The sequence below is a fragment of the Schistocerca cancellata genome, chromosome 3 (genome assembly GCF_023864275.1).
Source record: "Schistocerca cancellata isolate TAMUIC-IGC-003103 chromosome 3, iqSchCanc2.1, whole genome shotgun sequence".
NCBI lineage: Eukaryota > Metazoa > Arthropoda > Insecta > Orthoptera > Acrididae > Schistocerca > Schistocerca cancellata.
The window spans coordinates 578,099,523-578,123,467 of NC_064628.1; the positions used below are offsets into that span (position 1 = coordinate 578,099,523).

Genomic DNA, 23,945 nt, shown 5'->3' on the forward strand with positions numbered 1-23,945 from the left:
ATACACGGACTTTCTGCACCAGATGCTATGGATTCAGAGACGCCGTTCTACCCGGGATAGAGTTTTCTCTCTTCCCTGAATCACTCCAGGCGAACTCTTATCGACTGCACATAGTCTGTTTCCTTTCCCATACTTGTATATTCTGAACCAGTGACGTAAATAAAACATATAGAAAAATATACCTTAGAAATGATACTTTACGCATGAGATTGATATCTTCATGTCTGTGTACTATTGGATAAATGCAAGGAGAAAGATTGATTGAGGATTTTTGAGAATCGAAGTCACAAATTTGCACATAGTTTTCTCATAAAGTAGTATTATCTATACACATATTTGAAATTGTAAAGTACATTTTGCCCAGTTTCACAGAAACAAAGGATAGTTACTGTTGTACACCATTTTCTTATTTACTAAGAAAATCGGAAGACTGCTATTGCCAGTATATTAAAAATACTATGGTGATGAAAACTATCAACGAAATAAATATCGTTCAAACGTGCCTCACCATATCAAAATGATTATTTCGCATAACGTTGCGAAACATTTTACTAGCAAAAGTGAACAACTCTTCCAAATTTTGCGTACGCTGTATGTCTGTCTGTGTATCGCCGTACTTTATCATATTGTATTACTGTTGCATGAAACAAAAGGCACACAGTCGACCATGACTTCTTCATATTTTCTTTTAGTGGTGGTACTGTTGACTGTCTCGTAGCCACACTTGGGCAGGGGGACTGTCCGGGTCTGCAGTCCAATTAGTTTTCTTCTGGAAGAATAATATCAGATCATTTCCAGACAATCATTTTTCGAAGTCGTATTTGTACAATGTATCTCTTTCTGATATGCTGGGCCTTCTCCTCGGAAGGCTCCAAAACTTTTGGTCACACCCATATGTGGAAGCGTCCTTCAGAGTTTCCGGAAGTTTTTCATTCAGTGATTCAGGCAGGAATGACATCAAAATAGATGTCACCAGCGTCACCACTGCCAATACGCCGAACATGTAGTACAGGCCAGACGTTGCTCCCTGTTCACAGAAAAAGAGTGCCGTTACATTCCCTCTTATCACTGTTAATAATTTAAAGGCTTCTGCTTCTTCGTTAACGTAGCCGTCAAATGAAATGAAAGGACACGTGCACTTATTAACACATGTTGTAGCACGACGCCTCTAATAATCAAAACAACCTGGGTCCCGTGTTCTACCCCACCAAATGCTTGAATTATGAATAAAAACCATCGGCAATGTCGACCGAAGACTTCGGGTATAATGAGTCACCCAAATTATGCCAACAGTACTATTAAGGAGGGCGGTGGAGAGGAGGTACTTTCAAAGCAATCTGTTTTCTTTCAGTTCGGAAACTGTTCCTAGAAGACGGGAGAATCAGCAGTGATTAACGGCATGGGGATGCAAAAATCAGTGGAAACCACTTCTTTAAAAGCACACACATTGTATACACAGGACGCGTGACCTGAAAAATTGTCATGTCGATGTTTTAAATTGACAAGGTTCTGGATTAGTGCTACCTCGAGGAAAAGATTGAATGATCACCGAAAGAACAAGTCTACCAGTCGGAGTGTGGGATGCCAGAAAACTGAACGTGCAGGAGCACCTAGAAAATCTAAAGAGAGTAATGCAAAGAGTCAGTCTAGATGTAGCGGGACTCAGTGAAGTAAAATGGAAAGATGGTGAAGATTTATAATAAGAATCAAATCTAGAGTAGCAGAAAATTGGTATAACTGGAGTAGGGTTCGTTATGAATAGGAAGGTAGGGCAGGGAGTGAGTTTCTTTGATAATTCAGAATTATTCTTGTAAGCGTAGGCTTCCGCGGACGTTGTCACAGTCAATAAAATTCTTCTGGATTGGAACTGCTTTGTCAACTGTCAAATTGCGACCTTTCGTCGGCCATTGCAAGACGCCTTCCTCAGGGTTTGTTGCTGACTCAGCAATAAACCCTAAGAAAGGCGTCTTGCAATAGTCGCCGAAACGTCCGAATTTCACAGCTGACAATGCGGTCCGAAACCCAGAAGAATTTTATTGACCAGAATTACTCTCATCAGGATCGACAGGAAATCAACGCCAACAGCAACTCATCATGTACACATACCGACATCACAAGCAGAATAAGACATAAAGAAAGTATGTATGGGGATATTGAACAGGTAATGCTGTAAACTGAGACGACAATCTAATGACGTTGAGATACTTGAACATGGTAGTAGGAAGGAACAGGAGAAAGAGTTACGGAATAATACGAGCTTGTAGCAATGAGTTACAAGCAAAGGTCTCAAAGGAGAAGACTGCTTCTGCAATAAATTTCATTAAGTAATAGTAAGTACACTATTCAAAAGTCACAACAGCAGGTATATCTGGAAGATTCTAGTTGGATTATATCACGATCAGAAAGAGACTCCGAAGTTAAGTATTGGGTAGAAAGCCGTACCCACAAACAGAGACGGATTTGAATAACAATGTAGTAATGATGAAGAAAGGATTGAAACGTAAGAGAATTGTCTGGAAGAATCAGCGTGGAAGGAAGCGACCTATGAGCTGAAGCACGAGGAATGATGATATGCATGCGAAATTCGCTAATGCTATAAGTACTGCGACAGTGAATTTCATGGTACGCAATTGAACAGAAGAGGATTTGACGTCTCTAAATCGCAGAAGTTGTACAGACAAACATACGTCTACAAGGCAGGTAATGGCAAAGGAACCTTGTGCAACAGAAAAAATAATTAAGATGATCAAATAAAGAAGAAAGTACAAAAATCTTTGGCAAGGAGAGGATTACAGCAACGTAAGTCACTTAGGAACGAAGTAAATAGATACGGCAGGGAAGACAAGGAAAAATGGTTGCAGGAAAAATGTGAGGAAACTGAAAAAGAAATGGACGTCGGAAGAAACTAATTCAGCATATTAAAAGTCAACACAGCCTCCGATTAAATTAAAAAGAAACGTGGCAACATTAATGGCGCAATGTGAATTTCATAATTACACGCAGAAGAGAGAGCGAATACGTGCAAAGAGTACACTGAAGACGTGTACGAGGGAAAGGGCCTGTCTGGTGACGTGATAAATGAAGAATATATTGAAGATATCAGGGATCTAGTTTTAGAAGCTGGCTTTAACAAAGCACTGAAGAACTGGAGATCAAATAAGTCGGAACGGATGGATAGCATTCCTTCGGAATTTTTGAAATCGTTTGAGCAAGCAGAAACCAAACGACAGTTTAATTTGGTTTGCAGAATCTGACAATGGAGACATACCGTCAGACTTTCGGGAAAATATCATCCACAAAATTCTGAAGATAGCAAATAAGAGTGAGAACCATGGCATAATCAGTTCTTGCATCCAAGTTGCTGACAAAAATAATATACAGAGGAACGGAAAATAACTGTTTAGATGACCACGGTTTTGGCTTTAGAAAAGATAAAGGTACCAGAGAGGCGCTTCTGACACGACACTTTATAATGTAAGAGAATCGTCTGGAAGAATCAGTGTGGAAGGAAGTGATTTATGAGCCGAAGTACAAAGAATGATGATATGCATGTGAAATTCGCTAATGCTATAAGCACTGCAATAGTGAATGTCACGGTAAGCAGCTGAAATGAAGAGGATTGGAGGTCTCTAAATCACAGAAGTTGTACATACAAACATACGTACATGATTGATAAGACTTCAGAAGGAAATAGGAGTACGTTACAGAGAAAGATGGATAAAATACAACAAGAATCAGGGGCGAATTATAAGATTTTAAGACGAAAAACTAGGTGCTCTGATTAAAATAGTTTTAACAGAGGGATGCAGTCTTTCACCCCTACTTTTCAATGTGTGCATCGAAGATCTAATGACGGAAATAAAGTTTCAATTGGAACGAAAGATATCAATGTTACGATACGCTGATGACATTACTATTCTTATTGAAAATAAATAAGCATTACAGAACGTTTTGAATGGAATGGTTTTATACACAATATCGATTGAGAGAAAATGGTAGGAAGGCAAAAATGACGAAAAATTGATATAAAATATTATTAAAATGAAATATATGCATTACTATATTAATGAAATATATGCATTACTATGCAGAGAAACAGAGCTAGGGAAAAAATTCAAGTGTAGGGATTATTGGCGAGAAGAAAATAAAAAGAAAAACAATGTTACAGATATGGAAGGAATCTCAGGCAGAATAAGAGAAAACATTATAAAATAAATAAAAAATATTTCATGCAAAAGCATTTAGGTTCATGCACCACTGTGGTCATGCTCCGATGATAAATGACCCAAAGATCGGTGCAAGATACTAATTAGTGTTTTTAATACAAAAGTAGAACAAAAACTACAAAAAAACTCTTCAGTCAACTCTTCTTCCAGAAGCTAACAAATAGAAAATGGACTTCGCGATCACAAAATGAAATTCAAATCGAAATATACCCTACTTAACAAAAAAAGAGGGAACTTATACGGGATGTGACGGTCATAAACCGCATTCGAATTGTAGGTTATCGTAGCGCTTTAATATGCACAGTAGAAGTGTGCATAAAACTGTAATGAAACTATACCAGTAGGATAGAGGCCATAAATGTTGATTACTTTTATTTATTTTAGAATAGGATTAAATTAAAGAACAAGTTCAGTATCTTAGGCTACAAAGAGTATACTGATATTGAAGAAAGAAGGAACTATTTAACTAAGGTACTCAGAAAGAGGGAAGGGTGTTGGGTGTACCATGAAATCAAAGGGAAAGAAAATCTCATATGAAACATGGCAGATGTTATGGAGAAAAAGGGAATTTCAAGGAAATGAACGGGAGCAGTTATACAGAACTCAATTAAACAAATCAGTTCGAAAATGACCTCGAGGGTGTGAGAGAGAGTACAGTGATACCTTTGTAAGAGATGTAACTGAGAAAAGAAGTGAAACAGAAAATAATTATAAGTTGTAGAGCAATTAGCCTCCTCTACACATTATTGAAGATTTTCATTAAAACTATTGACAGTGAGGAGGAACATTAGATTTTAATCATGAATATGAACAAACTGGGTTTAGAGGTGAAAACAGCATAATGGGTCATTATCAACACTTCAACGATGTTCTAAAATGGAAATGAATAGCAATAAATTAACATTTTACCTTGAGAAAACGTTCCGCATTATTTCCACAATATCTGCCCAAAAAGCAGTTGAGAAACAATATTGGTTCACCCTACACTACTGCTATTCCTAGCTACTCTACAGTTTTCAAAATTCTAAGCAGAAGCAATGCATATTCACAGAACGTAATTTATATACTATAAAGACCACCTTCACTTTGACGATGAAATCAGTCGTAGGGTTACCTTCAGCACGGATGAACTTCAACCAAAAACGACATACTAGTGAGTGTTGATACGTACGGCTGACAAATGAAATATAGTAACACGAAAGTAATGTATAATTAACATCTCGAAAAGAAAATCGCAAGTGAAGTTTGAGATCGTTTGCTAAACCGAATAGAGTATCTTAAATGAGTCTCTCACATGTCTGAAATTGAAAGTTCACACACAACTAGCACCGAAAATTTTGACTTGTTTAGATGAGGCACAGACTATTAATAAGAAAACGGTTAAAAACATGAAAATGGCTCACTGAGAATTGGACACATGCATATTATGAAATAGTACGAGTAGACGACATAAGAAAGACAAAAATTGTCGGGAGACTGATGAAGTTCTTTGTTGGTTAGTATGAAAAATAATTTTAAAAAAAGAAGGAGACGACAGCTAAATAATGGAAGTTAGGTGGTCGGGTTCAGAAAAGACGCAGGAGCCACGAGCTTCTTATTAATGCATGGAGAAATTAAAGAGAATGCATTTACGGTAAATTAATGGTTGCGGTCATGTTCGCTATAACACAACTGCTGTGAAACAGTGTAGTATCTAATCATTACCTATAAATCAAGTGTATACGTACCATATAAGCAAGGTAAGGGGGCGAACACATGACGCACTGAACAACGACGTATTCGATGGCGATGGCTATCTGCCGTATACATGTTGGGTGTATTTCAATACTCTGCAGGTTTGTTAGCGACAGCGAGGAGCTGGCACAGAACTGTAGCACCAGAGACGCAGTCGTTAACATCCACTGAGGAAATGAATCTGAACAAAAGAAAACATCCGTCTCAAAATGTAGCAAATGACAGTACAGTTTCAGTTGTTTCTTCTTTTAAGTAGCAACAAACAATTTTTTGGTAGAATCATCAGTGGAAAAAGGAGACTTTCTACTTACTTGCAGTCAGGAAAACAAGTACGACACACACGGCGGCAGCCGTCAGTAATATGAAACAGTGTGTTATTCGTCTCCCGATCCTGTTTCCTATTATGTGAACAGCATATCCTGCAAAGAACTTCAAAATTCCTTGCGCAATGTAAACAATGAAAGGGTTCTCTCCAAAACTTCTGCTGTTCATAAGCAAGGTGAAAATAACGAGGGAACTCGCAGACCTGTTAGCAGAAATAGATTTGTTATTAATACTTACGCTAAACAATAAGAAATATCCCTACTGAAAGCAACTCGTATAATAATTTTTAAGAAAGCATCATATACAATAAAAATACTCCACTCGGTAGCAGAGGTCTAGGAATTCGCATCTAAGAACGTCACAGAAACGTCTTAGGTTCTGATTTACGCCTCATACTCAGCTCCAAACCAACGGACCGCGACCGGTTCTACTTCGCGAGAGGTTAGCTATCTTCACTGAAACAGTCAACCGATGCCAGAGACTCCTCCACATTTCTGACGAGACCCTCCGGTAAGCAGACGGCCACTGATCTTCATTCCTGGCCTGTACGCTGTTTCCTTAAGGGGCTCTACACCCATCTAGCGCTGGAGCTCGCAATGACCAGGGAACCTATCCCCTGAATTTCTCAGGACCTCAGCCTCAAGAGAAGAGGTGACCCACGCCGGCTCAGATGTTCTTTCAGCAATGGGCGATACCTCAGAGACGGACGGGGAGTACCGTAGAGCCAGTTACCTCCTTTCACCTTGCTCCCAGGCGGGACCCTCTGTTCGCCGTTCACTGTCATACGAGTGTCGACCATCCAAAACGAGCGAACCAGCGGGCGAGAGGGAGCGCTGCCGCATCTAGAATCCTAGGCGACGCTGTGGGCACCACATGTGCCAAAACCTTCGTCACGGATGCCCGAACACCACCGCAGCACGATAAATAAATGAGGTTGTTTGAGTGCTGAACAAATACTCTTGTTGCTGAATAAAAATAAACAGTACAGACCTGAAGCCATGACCGAACAGATCCGAGTTGTTTCCGGACAGTGGCCAACTTCCCCTGCATCCCCATACACTGTCTGGTTACATTAATTTGAACACCTGTTAAAAGCTTGAATAACCACGTTTTGCAGCGCTGACCATGGGGAGATGTGAAGGAAAGAATTCAGTGGGACTCTGGAAGGCACCGACTGGGATACGGAGTCACGCCGACTCCGGTGCCGTGAGTAGCTGCGCTAGGTTTTACGATTGAGGTTGTCCCGATCAGCCTGCTCTCTTAGATTCTCGATTGAGTTTTAATCTGAGGAGGTTGGTGGCCAGGGGAGTACAGCAAACTCATCTGCGTGCTCCTCGAACCAGAAACGTACATTGTGAGGTACGTGATAAGTTGTATTGTCCTCCTGGTAGATGCCATCGTGCGGAGGAAAAAGAAACTGCATGCGGGGGTGGATATGGCCTCAAGCATAGATGAATAATCGTGTTGATGCATCGTACCTTCCAGAATGACTATATCATCCAGGGAATGCCACGAAAACATCCCCCAGACCGTAACTCTACATAATGCTTGCACGCTCTTGGCTTTCAGACATTTAATGCCGTACACGCCAACGGTGACCTGATACCTGGAACGTCACCTGTAGCCATTCGGTGCGTTCAGTTGCGGTATTTTAGTACAAATTCCAGCCTTCTTCGCCGATAAACAGTACATGAAGCCGGCCAGTGCGGCAGAGTGGGTCTAGGCGCTACAGTCTGGAACCGCGCGACCGTTCCGGTCGCAGGTTCGAATCCTGCCTCTGGCATGGATGAGTGTGATGTCCTTAGGTTAGTTAGGTTTAAGTAGTTCTCAGTTCTAGGGGACCGATGACCTCAGATGTGAAGTCCCATAGTGCTCAGAGCCATTTGAACCAGTACATGAACCAGACTCTTGTTGTGCAGACCATTTCGTAGCAACATTAACTGAACGGTAGTTGGGCAGTCACTGTGGCAGCCCCTTGGTTCTTCTGGGAGGTTGGTTGCTCATCAGTTGCGCGTCTGTTCACCCGTACACTTCTCCGCCAACTGTGGTGCCCCACATTTGCCTTGGCGCTGGTTTTGGATAGCACAATTTTGTAATGCACGGTATACTTTAAGAACGGCGACAGGCGAACAGTTTACAAACTCAGTCGTTCCGGAAATGGTTCCAACCTTTGACCTGAAAGTCAATGATCATTCCCTTTTTGATGTCAGATAAATAGCTTGGTTTCCGGCAACGACTGCACTGTTTTCCGCGTCAACCCAACACGCTTTATATACACTTCACTGCTTGTGCTGCCACCTGCGACTGTGAGTGGTTATTACACGTTGCAGTCGAAGACAGGCAGTAGTCACATTAGTGTGACTGGACCTTTTACGACTAGTTTAGCCCCTTTAGCCCCTATCTGTCTTTAATCTATGTTCGTCTATACAACAAGGAATACAGCACTAAGCTTAGCAATAGCCAGTTAGTAAACTGAGTCTGTTTATCAATACACTAAAAAGTCAATCCATGCAACACTAATGCACGAAAACTACGCAGCCACTTAAAATGACTTAACCGACATTATTTATCCAAGTTTAAAACATACATACCATTCATGTCTTCACATAAGCACGCGAAAACAAACACTATAACAATTGCTATCTGGGAAAAGGTAGTTACTGTGACTGTGACTGCGACTATATTCGTATTTATTTTATGTCTTCATTTCATATACTTCTCCTTATGTTTACTTTGCAAACTGACTGAGACGAAATTTTCAACTTATTACGGGTATAAGGATTCCTTTACACCCTCGCATTTGGTTGTTAGAAGTACAAATTAATGAGGTAAAGCACTGTGGTTGGTTTAGCGTGAGAGCAACTACATGTCCGTCTTCGTCTCTTGGTTACTAAAGAAGAAATGAAGAAATACAAAGATGCTCTCATGGCAATTTTGAATGCATTGAAGTTCTCTGTATCTGAAATATTAACTTCAGAATCGCAGAGAAAATAGAGCAGCAGTAGAGACCAGTCAGCGTATATTCATCACTTTAAAAATCAGTTACGAACAACAAATTTTGAAAAAATATGGTAAATAAAGTGAGACTGGAGTCACTGACAAGAACACTAATTAATATTGCTATTTAACATCTCTGTTGTGTAGCTTATTTCTACAAGAGGAAAATTGTTAATAAAATTAGAAGTTTGGGACAGAATTACAAATCTGCTAGATTCAAGTCTGATTTTACTGTTTCTTAAGTATAATGTTGGCCTAGTATAATTTCTAACCGAAGCGGACAATCAGCATGACACCTAGGGCTGATTTTTTGGCAAGACAACAGGAAGTATAAATAGCAGATCCTTGTATAGCCACCTGTTACACATCATCCCCGCTGAGGACTGAACAAGAAATGTGAAAGGTAGATATAAGATTGTACAAGAAGAGGAGAGGTGAAATTGGCTAGTGACTCATATAGGTGAAAAAACTACTGAAAACAAATTTCGTATTAAAATAGGAAAACAATTTTCTTAAGACGTGGATTGGAAACACATTCCGGTGGCGAATAGCAATGATAGATGTGAGGATAATGGAAAGGTGCTAGAAGTGAATGTAAAGACCAAAGTTGGTAACACGAAGTTTGGAATTAAACGTGGCAGAGAAAAAGTCAGCAGATCTGTGTGTATAGTTTAAATGAAATCTGTCTATACCAATGTGTGGACAGTTAAACTATTTATTCCACTGAAGATCAGTTTCATTACTACTATTATTGTTATTGTATTTTGGTGTTTATCTGTTGTAAGCATTGTTGACACTATGAAAAAACTGTCCCATCCACAAGTTCCTATCCAACAAAAAGCACAATTGTGATTACCTAGATTACATTAATCATTTAACTACTGATATTGGTCATATATACTTGTATTAACATGCACTAAGGTAAACCTGAAATAGAAAAGAAATGAAATTGTTACAGGTAACAAGAGCTGTGAAATTTATATAAGATATTGTCAAGTGTGTAACATTCTACATAAGAAATTCATACAAAATATACTGCCAGCAAAAAATTAGTACACCGTTTTAGACGTTTCCAATTCATTCAATATTTATTGTTGCAACAGCGCAAATGGAGTACACCAAAAGATTACATTTACAGACCAATAGCACAAACAATTCTGAGATTCCAGGTATCGACCGATGTTGAAATATCCGTTAGTACGCAGTGTACTCTCCACAGGCATCAATTCAGGCGCTGACTATGCAACCAATCGGTCGTATAGATGGCGAATACTGTCCTGGGATACGTTATGCCTTGTTGCTCGACTTGTTCACGTAGTTCTGTAAGAGTTGATGGCTGACGAGTTGCACGAGTGACTTCGTGTCCCATCATAACCCACAAGTGGTCGATTGAAGACAAGTCCGAAGGTCGTGCTGACCAGAGAAGTTGCTACACCTCTTGCACAGCACGTTAAGTTTCACGGACAGCGTGTAGGCGACTATTATCTTGTTGGATCATCACATCACTTTCCTGCTGCAAGAACGGCAAAAGAACGGGTCAAGCAATATTCTACTCGCATCGAAAACTGATTAGCGCCCCCTCCAGAAACACCAAAGGTGAACGAGTGTTGCAGCTTATGGACTGAAGAGCACAACAACAACAACGAATTTAGTTGATGAAAGGAGACAATATAAAGAGGCAGCGAAAGAAGCAGGTGAAACGGAACACGAACGGCTAAGAAATGAGGTTTAGAGAGAGAGCAAACTGGCTAAGCTGGAGTGGCTAGAACGCTATACATGGTATTTCCGTAAGAGAGTGCAAAAATGTAACAGGACGTAGAGAATACTCCACTTAATAATTGGAGGTTCAGACCGCTAAGCAAAGAAGGTAAAGCTGAATAGAGGAAGGAATATGTATAGAGGCTCTGCAAGGGAATGAAGTTAAAGATGATATTATAGAAAGGAAAGATGAATCAGATAAAGATGAGAAAGGAGATACGATAAAGCAGCAACAATACCACAGATCACTGAAATACCTAAGTGGAAACAAAATCCTGGAGACGACATACGTTAGAATTATTGAGATCCTTAGGGAAGCAAGACATGACAAAACTATTCCACATTATGACCCCACACGAGGTAGGAGAAATACCGTCACAAGTTAGGAAGAATTGAATAATTGCAGTTAAAAAGAAGGCAGGTGCTAACGGGTGTGAGTACTACCGAAATCATTGCTTCAAGAATTCATAGCTGCAAAGTATCGCTACGAATTGTTTAGCAATGAAACGAGAAAGTGATAGGAGCCAACCTTGTGGAAGATCAATCTGGGTAGAAATCCCAGAGGCTGTGCTGAACTTACGACTTACCTTGAAAAATAGTAGGATAAAAGGCAAACCTTCGTTTGTAACATGTGTAAAGCCAGAGGAAGTTTTGAGAATGTTTATGGAATATTTTGTCGGTATTTAGAGGAAAACAGATATACTAAAATCTTGAATACACAACATTTATGTTCTGGAGTCGTATTTAATAGTTCGTTATGAACCGGCTTACAGATTTCGAGCCATTGTCAGAAAACGTAATTCTAAACAAATAGTCCACACATCAGTGAAAGTTCATAGCTATACAAAGACTGTTTTTCAAAGACACGTGACTTACGAATATATATCGATACAGGAAGATAAGCATAATGTTGCTTCGCAAAGAAGATCTAAAAAGATAAATACACTGATAAGCCAAATCATTATGACCACTGCCCATTGCAAGCTTGTATGCCTCCTAGTGGCGTTACGGACACGTGACGCAATAATAAACGTATGTAAACCTAGCAGAGACGGATGGGAGAATACCCTAGCGAATATATACGCAGAAAATGGAGAAATCCACTGAGATAAGCCAGTTTGCCAAAGTATAGGTTATTATTACGCAGAGGCGGTGAAGGAGTATCCCTAAAAAAGTGAAACTAATCGAATATTCACGTGCTACTGTCGTGACCATCTAAGGAAAGTGGTAGAAAGGCAGTGAACTACCACTAGGCACCAAGTAGTTGGACGTCCACGACTCTTCACAGAACGTAGGATTTGGAGGCTTGTCTGCTCTGTAAAGTAGCATAGATGGCGATCTGTGGCACATTTGGCGAAAGAGCACAACGCCAGTGACGCACATGTGTTTCATAGCACATCATTCAGCGGACATTGTTGATCAAGGAGCTCAACAGCAGACGACCCCTGCGCCTGGATGCGGCATTTCTGTAAACGACCATCGACCTGTTGCAGTAAAAACGTGATTTATCTGATGAACCGGTGCTTTTCCAGTGGTAAACGGTCCAATATCGATGATCCCGAGCCCACTATAGTCGTAATTGACGATGTCGTTGGGCCAATATGTGCCTCCACGAGTCCAGTACGCAGACAGCTTTAAAATGACTGCTCATTCAAAACCACACTACATACACACGGATCCACGAAAACAATTCCACAAACAACTCAAACAATACTAAAACCAGTCACTGTGGAGCAACAAGGACGACTTGTAATTCGTCATGGGACCTGTGGTATTAATCGAAGACATTAGGTCAGCTGCGGACCACACGCATCCCTTCATGCTTGATGTCTTCCCTAACGACGATGTCGTCCTTCAACAGAGTGATTGTCCGTGTCTCGAAGCCAGAATCGTGCTACAGAGGTTCGAGGAGCCTGAGCGTGAAATCACGTTAATGTTTTGGCCACCAAATTCGCCTGATGTGAATCCGATGGTTCCCATCTGGGTCGCTATCGAGAGACATCACTGCGTACAGAAACCAGGAGTCAGTTATTTAAGGGAATTACAGGACTTGTGTTAGACACTTCGTGCCACATAGCTCCACAAACCTACCAACCAAATGTCGGATCTTTGATACTCATAATCTGTGTATATTGCGTTACAAAGATGGCCCCAACAAGCTATTAAACAGGCGGTAATAAAGTTTTGCCTCGTCAGTGTATTACAGTACTTCATCATCAAAAACGTTGTCCTGTTGAGTAATGGCAGAGACCACTGTGTTATACGGACAAACTAATAACCGTGATGAACAGGCGGTGAATGTTGACTGGTGATTATGATGGTTGCAGGGATAAAACACAGGGAATGAAATGTTATTTACTGCTTGTACAGATTTCAGACTGAAGTTATGAGTGCCGAGTGAGACGTGGGACTTAGGAACGGCAGGAAAAGGTGTGGACGTGGCCTACTCAGTTACCGTTGGTTACACGGTAAACACGTCAACTTTATTTAAGGAAGTAATTTTTTTAAAAACTATCATTTTAAAAAAATTACTGTAACACAAGCTGCACTGATGGCTGAAGGCCTTATTAGGAAAGAATTCAAAATGATTTGTCGGCTGAAGGCCACAAGCAACACTTCAGAACAATTAGCAGCTGAAGGCCTGAATTACAACTGAGGAAGACAACTACACGTTGAAAATACCAAAATAATTTTTAAAACAATCATTAAAATATTGACTGTAACAAGCTACACTGACGGCTGAAGGCTTTATTAAGAAAGAATTCAAATTATTTGTCGGCTGAAGGCCGCAATCAATTGGAATAATTTAAACAATTTTTTTTAACAATTGACACAATCAGACGAAATAAAGAAGGAAGTGATCCGCAGACAGTCCTCCAATGATCGACCTGGGAAAGTCCCTCAAACGTAAGTAAGGTGAGACAGGCAGCCCAGTGTAATACTCACTTAACAGGATGGCAACTCAAACTAGTCACAGTTAAACGCAAGACCAACACTCTCGCAAAATCTGCGTAGCGTCCGATGCCCAATACAACGATGGAATAACCCATGCCAGGCAGACGGGCGGACTACACTCCTCACATCGTAAGCAACAAATATTATACAAGAGATCATGTTCAAACGTAAGAATAATCATAGGTAATCACAACAATTTGTCTCCACGAATCCAGTACGCAGACAGCATTAAAATGACTGCTCATTCAAAACCACACAAGATGCACACAGATCCGCGAAAACAATTCCACAAACAACTCAAACAATACTAAAACCAGTCACTGTGGAGCAACAAGGACGAATTACAAGTCGACACAAACACAGAGAACGCAGAAGCCGTCGGAAGACCAAATACACGTCGTCTGTTGAGACGACCGACCGAACGACCAACCAACGGTCGCTCTCGCTCAAGTCAGGCAAGGCAAACGTCGTAGTATGAATCGCCAACTAACAGCTTGTTACCATGAGGTCACTTCGGCGGACGGACACATACACACAATGGTGGCGGTTTCACTACTCGGATTTAACGATCCATTCAACTTAAACTAGCTGAATCCGGTCCTCGGCGTGGTCGTGCATTCTCGCTACCACATTCTTCCATCGGGCAGTGCATGTATCGCCAGCTGTCCCTGCAAGTACTGGCGCTGTGCGGACGTCTCTGCTGCTCCGTCCCAACTGAACTCCCACACAGCGACCCGGAAATACTAGAGGTCGCTCCAAAGATTAGTACCACAGTACTCGCTATCGATAAACGCCGCTGCTGCCACTCACCGGCAGACAAAACGAGCAAACGTAGTCGCGCCAGTGAACGCACTAAGAAAACGAGAGGTCACAATCCGAATACACGACGCCAACCTGTCGACGGCTCAAACGCAAGCCGGAGCGCGGCTCATCGAGGGACATGAAAGACGAGCAACGGTCACGAAGAGAGTGAGGCAGGTTTGTAGCCTGCTCCTGATATTATTGAATCTATACGTTGATAAAGCAGAAAAGAAAATGAAAGAGAAATTCAAAAACGGAATTAAAGCCGACGAGAACAAATAAGATTGTCTTGAAGAGAGATTTACTTGATGAAAATATGAAAATCAAGCAAAGTAACTAGATTAGGAAATGAGACACTAAAGGCAGTAGATGACTTTCGCCATTTGAACATCTGAATAACTAATGATGGCTGAGGTAGAGATTGGCAATAGCATGAAAAAAATTTCTGAAAAAGTGGAATTTCTTAACATATAATATAGATCTGGCTCTTAGGAAGTGTTGTCTGAAGGTATTTGGAGTTTAGTTTTGTGCTGAAGTGGGATGTGGAATATAAGAAGTTCAAACGAGAAAGGAATGTGAGGTTTTGAAATTTGGTGCTGCAGAAGAATGCTAAGATCAGATGTGTAGACCACGTAACTTACGAGTGAGTAGTAAATAGTGCTGCCAAGAAAAGAAATTTGTGGTGTAGTTTGAATGAAACAAGAAGTTGCTTGATAGGACACATTCTAATACATCACGGCATCATCAGCTTAATACTGAAGGGAAGTTATGGAGGTAAAAACTGTAGAGGGATACCAATAGATGAATACAGGAAGTAGGTTGAAATGTAAGTAGGTTGCAGCAGTTATTCGGAGACGAACAGATTCGAACAGGATAGACCCACGTCATGGTCATGAGCTGTAGATGATCAGTCTTTGGACTGAAGACCACAACAATAGTAGTCTTCCAATTTCTACATGTATCTAAAGATAAAAGAGGAAACTAAAATATTACGTAGTATTGAAAGATGTAGTAGTTTCGATAAGTAGCTAGAGAAATTAAGTAATTATTTTAAATTTCTTTGTTACAAAATGAGAGAGGTTTGGAGTGTCCTCGTGTATTCAGCCTGGAGCCATCGTCTAAATCAGTGGTTGTCAAATGTTTCTATTCAAGAGCCAACACTGACATTGTGGAGCGGCCTCTCGGGCTGCATATGTACCGATCTCATTACTGAATGGTAACTTACGTGAATTAGTGTGTTATGAGCCCCCAACAGACTAGCTATAGAAAGTTGGATGCTGGCTCCCAAGTACTGATCGGTAGAAGTCGGCATCATTCGGAAAACTTCGTGTCGACTCTTCTGTTTCAGAATGCTGCCAACCAAGAGACCCCCAAAGTTGCGACACTGTAATTGCCTGACGAATTGTTGTTGTGTTGTGTGAGCAGTTTATTAATTAATTAGTAACCTTAATAGTACCTATATTTAAATGCGTTATGGAATATGCATCTCGATCACAAACATTTACTAAATGCTTTGAATGTAATTTTCCTTCTACTCATTGCGTTGCATTACAGCAGATTTATTAATTCCATATTCCTTGCCACAAATATGTATTGCGTCTTAAGATGGCCGTCTCTATAATGCGCACTGACGACTGCATTTTGCTTCCATAGAATGTATTCGCAATCAGCTGTAAAATGGAATGACGATAATGGAAATTTGTGAAGGACCGTGACTCGAACCCGGATTTCCCGCTAATTGCTGGCGGTCGCCTTAGCATTTGACTACCCGAGCATGACTCAAGGCCAGACCCAAGCTGCCACATGTCGTCAACCATGTGTCTACAACCTGCACCTGTACAGCCGTTATGTTGATTCCCGTACAGGGGAGACATTGTACTTGAAAGTCGCTTGCCCAGTGTTGGCGGATAAATACAACACTGGAGTGCCTGCGTTATTCCGAATTACTGTGCGATGTAGTGTTCCCTCGGACGTGCATGCATTAATGTATTCCATAACGCCTATAGCCGCTGCAGTTCCTGTTCTTTCCGACATGCGTGCATGTTCTGAGGATCTTTGTATTTTAATTCAGAATAAGACACGCACTGCAATATCGGATTTCACTTCTCTTTGAAATTTATACTATAGCGTCTGATCGGTACGAGGCACAGACTCCCATGAGTTGTCAGCAACGAGAGATAAACAGCAAAACATCCCCCACTCACATCCTCTAGCCACACAGTAAAGCTGCTTACCGCCCCTGCCCCTTGACGTAAACGGCCTACTTTACTTGACTCGCAGCAGATTTCACCAACGTGAATTCAAATAAAGAACATCTTAAAATATTATTCTCTACGTAAGTTTGTTTTATTTGTTGCTGATTGTGAGCGCCGGTCGTGGTGGCCAAGCGGTTAAAGGCTCTACAGTCTGGAACCGCGCGACCGCTATCTAGCAAAACATGTGAAGTTAACGTCTAAAATATTTCAATTGTTCATAGGAAATTTGACGAAAGACGTAAGATTAACTTTAACAACTAACTCTATCACTGTGATCAAAAATGCTTTACGTGTACACAATTCATAACCTACTACACTGAAATCGTAGTTCCTTACTGCAGCAGTTCTTTTTAAAACAATGGCAATTACCTTAACCCTGTTTAAGTAATGCTTATTTGCTTTATTCGTTTTCATTTCAGAAAGAAGTAATAGGTAACATGTAATTAATACTAATTTAAAGTAGTTGCTGTCCTTTAAACTGAATGTAAAATGCTATGATTTAATTGCTGTTACCTGCTAATCACAAGCAGAATTGTGTTTTTGAAGAGATTCCTGTTCGTTAAGATGTTTATTATTCCCATATTGGGAGTTCTTTGATGACACAAAAATTTAAGCTTCATTGTGGTATCAGGAGGTAACGGCTTGCCATTTGTTGCCGCCACACGTTCGAGAATCTTCAGCGCCTCATCAGGACGCCCTTTGCTTAGTAGCCATCTTGGAGACTCGGGTAAATACCTAAAGAACAAAAATATAAATAAATAAACAAGTAAACACAATAACAACTTTCTCTTCCAATACATTTGAAGCAAATGCCGATGATCATTTCAAATAAATAAATAACGTAGGTAATAAATAATCCCAGCTGAAAGAAAATTGTAGGATCTTTGGTACGTTTCCATTGCGTATTAAACCTGTAGCTTTGATTAAACGAAATAGTAAAACCCGAAGAGACTTTCTAATGTAAAGAAAGTTTCAGATACGAAGTCCGCCCTTAATCGCATGCAGATACACTGGATTATTAGTTTCGGCAGGGCTAAGCTGCTATCTTCAGATTTGCAAGGTTACAAATATCACGAAACTATTACACTGTTGTAGCCGTAATCGTAAATTTGTTTTTGGCATATCTCCGTGCAGAGGTTATGAAATCCTGCTGTGCGACAAACCGTATGTTTATTTTGCACCGGCGTAACGGACTGTGAATTTGAAATAAAAAAACTAAATTACTTTTAGATGAGTTATTACAGCAAATATAAATATATACATACCAAAACTAACTTTACCTCATGGTTAAAAGAGAGAAAAACACTAAAAAATATGTGTCCTCATGGCCTAACACGAAGTGACACATGTGTCTGAGTTGACAGCCAGCTGCACACTGCCGGATGCCAGTTGGGTTAATAAAGTAATACAGAGGAGTACCACCAGATGGCAGCAGTCTGTTGAATAATAATGAGTAACACTAGAAGTGCCACACTTCCCCGTAACCCTAGTTGTACCATGTGGATCATTTTTGACTCACAGTATAAAACCATCGTTTCATTCGTATTTGGGTGGTGTTCCGAGTGTCTTCATGTTGGCAATAAGTCTCTAAATGAATAGTACACTGTCAAACATAAATTTTCAGAGTAAGCATTTTTTATTTTAATTTTAGAGAAGGAATTCTACAATCTTAATCAACCGTCGTTCAAACAAGGAGGTAAAACAATGTTATAATGTTTTTATTTATAAAACGATTGAAACAGAATCAAAATACACTCCTGGAAATGGAAAAAAGAACACATTGACACCGGTGTGTCAGACCCACCATACTTGCTCCGGACACTGCGAGAGGGCTGTACAAGCAATGATCACACGCACGGCACAGCGGACACACCAGGAACCGCAGTGTTGGCCATCGAATGGCGCTAGCTGCGCAGCATTTGTGCACCGCCGCCGTCAGTGTCAGCCAGTTTGCCGTGGCATACGGAGCTCCATCGCAGTCTTTAACACTGGTAGCATGCCGCGACAGCGTGGACGTGAACCGTATGTGCAGTTGACGGACTTTGAGCGAGGGCGTATAGTGGGCATGCGGGAGGCCGGGTGGACGTACCGCCGAATTGCTCAACACGTGGGGCGTGAGGTCTCCACAGTACATCGATGTTGTCGCCAGTGGTCGGCGGAAGGTGCACGTGCCCGTCGACCTGGGACCGGACCGCAGCGACGCACGGATGCACGCCAAGACCGTAGGATCCTACGCAGTGCCGTAGGGGACCGCACCGCCACTTCCCAGCAAATTAGGGACACTGTTGCTCCTGGGGTATCGGCGAGGACCATTCGCAACCGTCTCCATGAAGCTGGGCTACGGTCCCGCACACCGTTAGGCCGTCTTCCGCTCACGCCCCAACATCGTGCAGCCTGCCTCTAGTGGTGTCGCGACAGGCGTGAATGGAGGGACGAATGGAGACGTGTCGTCTTCAGCGATGAGAGTCGCTTCTGCCTTGGTGCCAATGATGGTCGTATGCGTGTTTGGCGCCGTGCAGGTGAGCGCCACAATCAGGACTGCATACGACCGAGGCACACAGGGCCAACACCCGGCATCATGGTGTGGGGAGCGATCTCCTACACTGGCCGTACACCACTGGTGATCGTCGAGGGGACACTGAATAGTGCACGGTACATCCAAACCGTCATCGAACCCATCGTTCTACCATTCCTAGACCGGCAAGGGAACTTGCTGTTCCAACAGGACAATCCACGACCGCATGTATCCCGTGCCACCCAACGTGCTCTAGAAGGTGTAAGTCAACTACCCTGGCCAGCAAGATCTCCGGATCTGTACCCCATTGAGCATGTTTGGGACTGGATGAAGCGTCGTCTCACGCGGTCTGCACGTCCAGCACGAACGCTGGTCCAACTGAGGCGCCAGGTGGAAATGGCATGGCAAGCCGTTCCACAGGACTACATCCAGCATCTCTACGATCGTCTCCATGGGAGAATAGCAGCCTGCATTGCTGCGAATGGTGGATATACACTGTACTAGTGCCGACATTGTGCATGCTCTGTTGCCTGTGTCTATGTGCCTGTGGTTCTGTCAGTGTGATCATGTGATGTATCTGACCCCAGGAATGTGTCAATAAAGTTTCCCCTTCCTGTGACAATGAATTCACGGTGTTCTTATTTCAATTTCCAGGAGTGTATATTGTTTACGTGAGTATTGGTTCAAGTGGCTCTGAGCACTATGGGACTTAACATATGAGGTCGTCAGTGCCCTAGAACTTAGAAGTACTTAAACCTAACTAACCTAAGGACATCACACACATCCATGCCCGAGGCAGGATCCGAACCTGCGACCGTAGCGGTCGCGCGGTTCCAGACTGAAGCGCCTAGAACCGCTCGGCCTACATAAGTATTAATAATATTTTTACTTTTATAGAAAAATAAGGTAAGTACCAAATATTTGTGGAAGATCCTAAAATGCAGCAGGTGACTAAAATGCTCTGCATGATTTCTTGGTTATTGCAGTTAAGGAACTAAAACATAAGAACAAATAACTTCAGCCTATAACAATAAATATTTGGAAATATTTAAGAACAAGGACTCGACAGAATTGCCTCAGCCGGGAGTCAGACATTCGACAAGAGTTTTTGCTCGGCAGCTTTTGCACCCATGCTTGTTGCACTTGAAGCATACGCTTGATGTTTTATTTCCCTTTGTTGTTTTGTTGCTTGAGGAAACTGAATTTGACAAGAACATCCATTTCCATATTGGCCAGTGCCGCTATCGAGTGCCTGAAAGGGGAAATTGACCTCTCTCGGATGTTTGTAAGAGGCAGCAAGCTCATCTGTGACTCTCAGGATAAAAGTCCTGAATTTGACAGCGCCTTTTCCATACTGGCCAGCGCCGGTATCGAGTGCCTGCAAGGGGAGACAGGCTCCTGTCTGCAGTTTCTAGAGGGCAGCAAGCTCATCTGCTACTCTGAGGATGAAGTCCCGACGTGAAATCTTCTTAGAGCTAGGTAATTTAAAAACTGTGTGAGCGTTATCATGGCAAGGTCGAGAATATTGTAAAAGACGCGCACAGGCCTTCGGTGGGTGCCAGCTCGGACACTGCAGTGTCTAGCCATTTGGTCAATTACATCGACTCTATCCTTAGTCCCATTATAAAACTTCACAGTGTCTGGAAGTTTCTTCCCAGTATTCTCATTCGTCTGACATCCAGCATACTTGTTATTCAGAATACGGGTTTTTTTTTTCCTTTCTCTCCTGGTAAGCTGTGAGTAGATTGTCGCCTTACTTGTAAGTGTGTTGCATACAATATGTCATCTCCACTTCATGCTGCAGGAAGGACCTCCTTGAGTAATCTCTGAAAAGCTCCAAGTAAACTTGTTCCATTTTGTTTCAGCTCATCTGCCAGTTTCAGGAGGTGAAGAAGCTGTTAGTCGTGATGTCCCTTAAGGGCGACGCACCTGGCATCTGCTGTCGTGCAAGAGAACTTTTTTTTTTGGGGGGTCATCAGTCTACTGACTGGTTTGATGCGACCCGCCACGAATTCCTTTCCTGTGCTAACCTCTTCATCTCAGAGTAGCACTTGCAACCTACGTCCTCAATTATTTGGTTGACGTATTCCAATCTCTGTCTTCCTCTACAGTTTTTGCCCTCTACAGCCATGGAAGTCATTCCCTCATGTCTTAGCAGATGACCTATCATCCTGTCCCTTCTCCTTATCAGTGTTTTCCACATATTCCTTTCCTCTCCGGTTCTGCGTAGAACCTCCTCATTCCTTACCTTATCAGTCCACCTAATTTTCAACATTCGTCTATAGCACCACATCTCAAATGCTTCGATTCTCTTCTATTCCGGTTTTCCCACAGTCCATGTTTCACTACCATACAATGCTGTACTTCAGATGTACATCCTCAGAAATTTCTTCCTCAAATTAAGGCCGGTATTTGATATTAGTAGACTTCTCTTGGCCAGAAATGCCTTTTTTGCCATAGCGAGTCTGCTTTTGATGTCCTCCTTGCTCCGTCCGTCATTGGTTATTTTACTGCCTAGGTAGCGGAATTCCTTAACTTCATTGACTTCGTGACCATCAATCCTGATATTAAGTTTCTCGCTGTTATCATTTCTACTACTTCTGATTACCTTCGTCTTTCTCCGATTTACTCTCAAACCATACTGTGTACTCATTAGACTGTTCATTCCGTTCAGCAGATCATCTAATTCTTCTTCACTTTCACTCAGGATAGCAATGTCATCAGCGAATCGTATCATTGATACCCTTTCACCTTGTATTTTAATTCCACTCCTGAACCTTTCTTTTATTTCCATCATTGCTTCCTCGATATACAGATTGAAGAGTAGGGGCGAAAGGCTACAGCCTTGTCTTACACAATTCTTAATACGAGCACTTCGTTCTTGATCGTCCACTCTTATTATTCCCTGTTGGTTGGTGTATATATTGTATATGACCCGTCTCTCCCTATAGCTTACCCCTACTTTTTTCAGAATCTCGAACAGCTTTCACCATTTTATATTGTCGAACGCTTTTTCCAGGTCGACAAATCCTATGAAAGTGTCTTGATTTTTCTTTAGCCTTGCTTCCATTATTAGCCGTAACGTCAGAATTGCCTCTCTCGTCCCTTTACTTTTCCTAAATCCAAACTGATCGTCACCTAGCGCATTCTAAATTTTCTTGTCATTCTTCTGTATATTATTCTTGTAAGCAGCTTCGATGCATGAGCTGCTAAGCTGATTGTGCGATAATTCTCGCACTTGTCAGCTCTTGCCGTCTTCGGAATTGTGTGGATGATGATGGTATATCGCCAGACTCATATATTCTACACACCAGCGTGAATAGTCGTTTTGTTGCCACTTCCCCCCAATGATTTTAGAAATTCTGATGGAATGTTATCTATCCCTTCTGCCTTATTTGACCATAAGTCCTCCAAAGCTCTTTTAAATTCCGATTCTAATACTGGATCCCCTATCTCTTCTAAATCGACTCCTGTTTCTTCTTCTATCACATCAGACAAATCTTCACCCTCATAGAGGCTTTCAATGTATTCTTTCCACCTATCTGCCCTCTCCTCTGCATTTAACAGTGGAATTCCCGTTGCACTCTTAATGTTACCATCGTTGCTTTTAATGTCACCAAAGGCTGTTTTGACTTTCCTGTATGCTGAGTCTGTCCTTCCGACAATCATATCTTTTTCGATGTCTTCTCATTTTTCCTGCAGCCATTTCGTCTTAGCTCCCCTGCACTTCCTATTTATTTCATTCCTCAGCGACTTGTATTTCTGTATTCCTGATTTTCCCGGAACATGTTTGTACTTCCTCATTTCATCAATGAACTGAAGTATTTCTTCTGTTACCCATGGTTTCTTCGCACCTACCTTCTTTGTACCTATGTTTTCCTTCCCAACTTCTGTGATGGCCTTTTTAGAGATGTCCATTCCTCTTCAACTGTACTGCCTACTGCGCTATTCCTTATTGCTGTATCTATAGCGTTAGAGAACTTCAAACGTATCTCGGCATTCCTTAGTACTTCTGTATCCCACTTCTTTGCGTATTGATTCTTCCTGACTAATGTCTTGAACTTCAGCCTACTCTTCATCACTACTACATTGTGATCTGAGTCTATATCCGCTCCTGGGTACGCCTTACAACCCAGTATCTGATTTCGGAATCTCTGTCTGATCATGATGTAATCTAATTGAAATCTTCCCGTATCTCCTGGCCTTCTCCAAGTATACCTCCTCCTCTTGTGATTCTTGAACAGGGTATTCGCTATTACTAGCTGAAACTTGTTACAGAACTCAATTAGTCTTTCTCCTCTTTCATTCCTTGTCCCAAGCCCATATTCTCCTGTAACCTTTTCTTCTACTCCTTCTCCTACAACTGCATTCCAGTCGCCC

The 23,945-nt window shown here is 41.6% G+C and overlaps 1 protein-coding gene across 2 annotated transcripts in view; it reads right to left on the reverse strand.

Moving 5' to 3' along the window:
- Window positions 1-304: 304 nt before the first annotated feature.
- Window positions 305-23,945, reverse strand: part of LOC126175431 (solute carrier family 22 member 7-like) — a 101,779-nt gene continuing 78,138 nt past the window's right edge. For both annotated transcript variants that reach the window (XM_049922228.1, XM_049922229.1), the window contains exons 6-9: window positions 17,564-17,785; window positions 6,272-6,486; window positions 5,954-6,141; window positions 305-1,027 (exon numbers count right to left, since the gene is read on the reverse strand). In XM_049922228.1, the coding sequence (XP_049778185.1) occupies window positions 803-1,027; window positions 5,954-6,141; window positions 6,272-6,486; window positions 17,564-17,785 (850 nt within the window). In that variant the 3' untranslated portion in view covers window positions 305-802. The remainder of the gene's footprint in view (window positions 1,028-5,953; window positions 6,142-6,271; window positions 6,487-17,563; window positions 17,786-23,945) is intronic.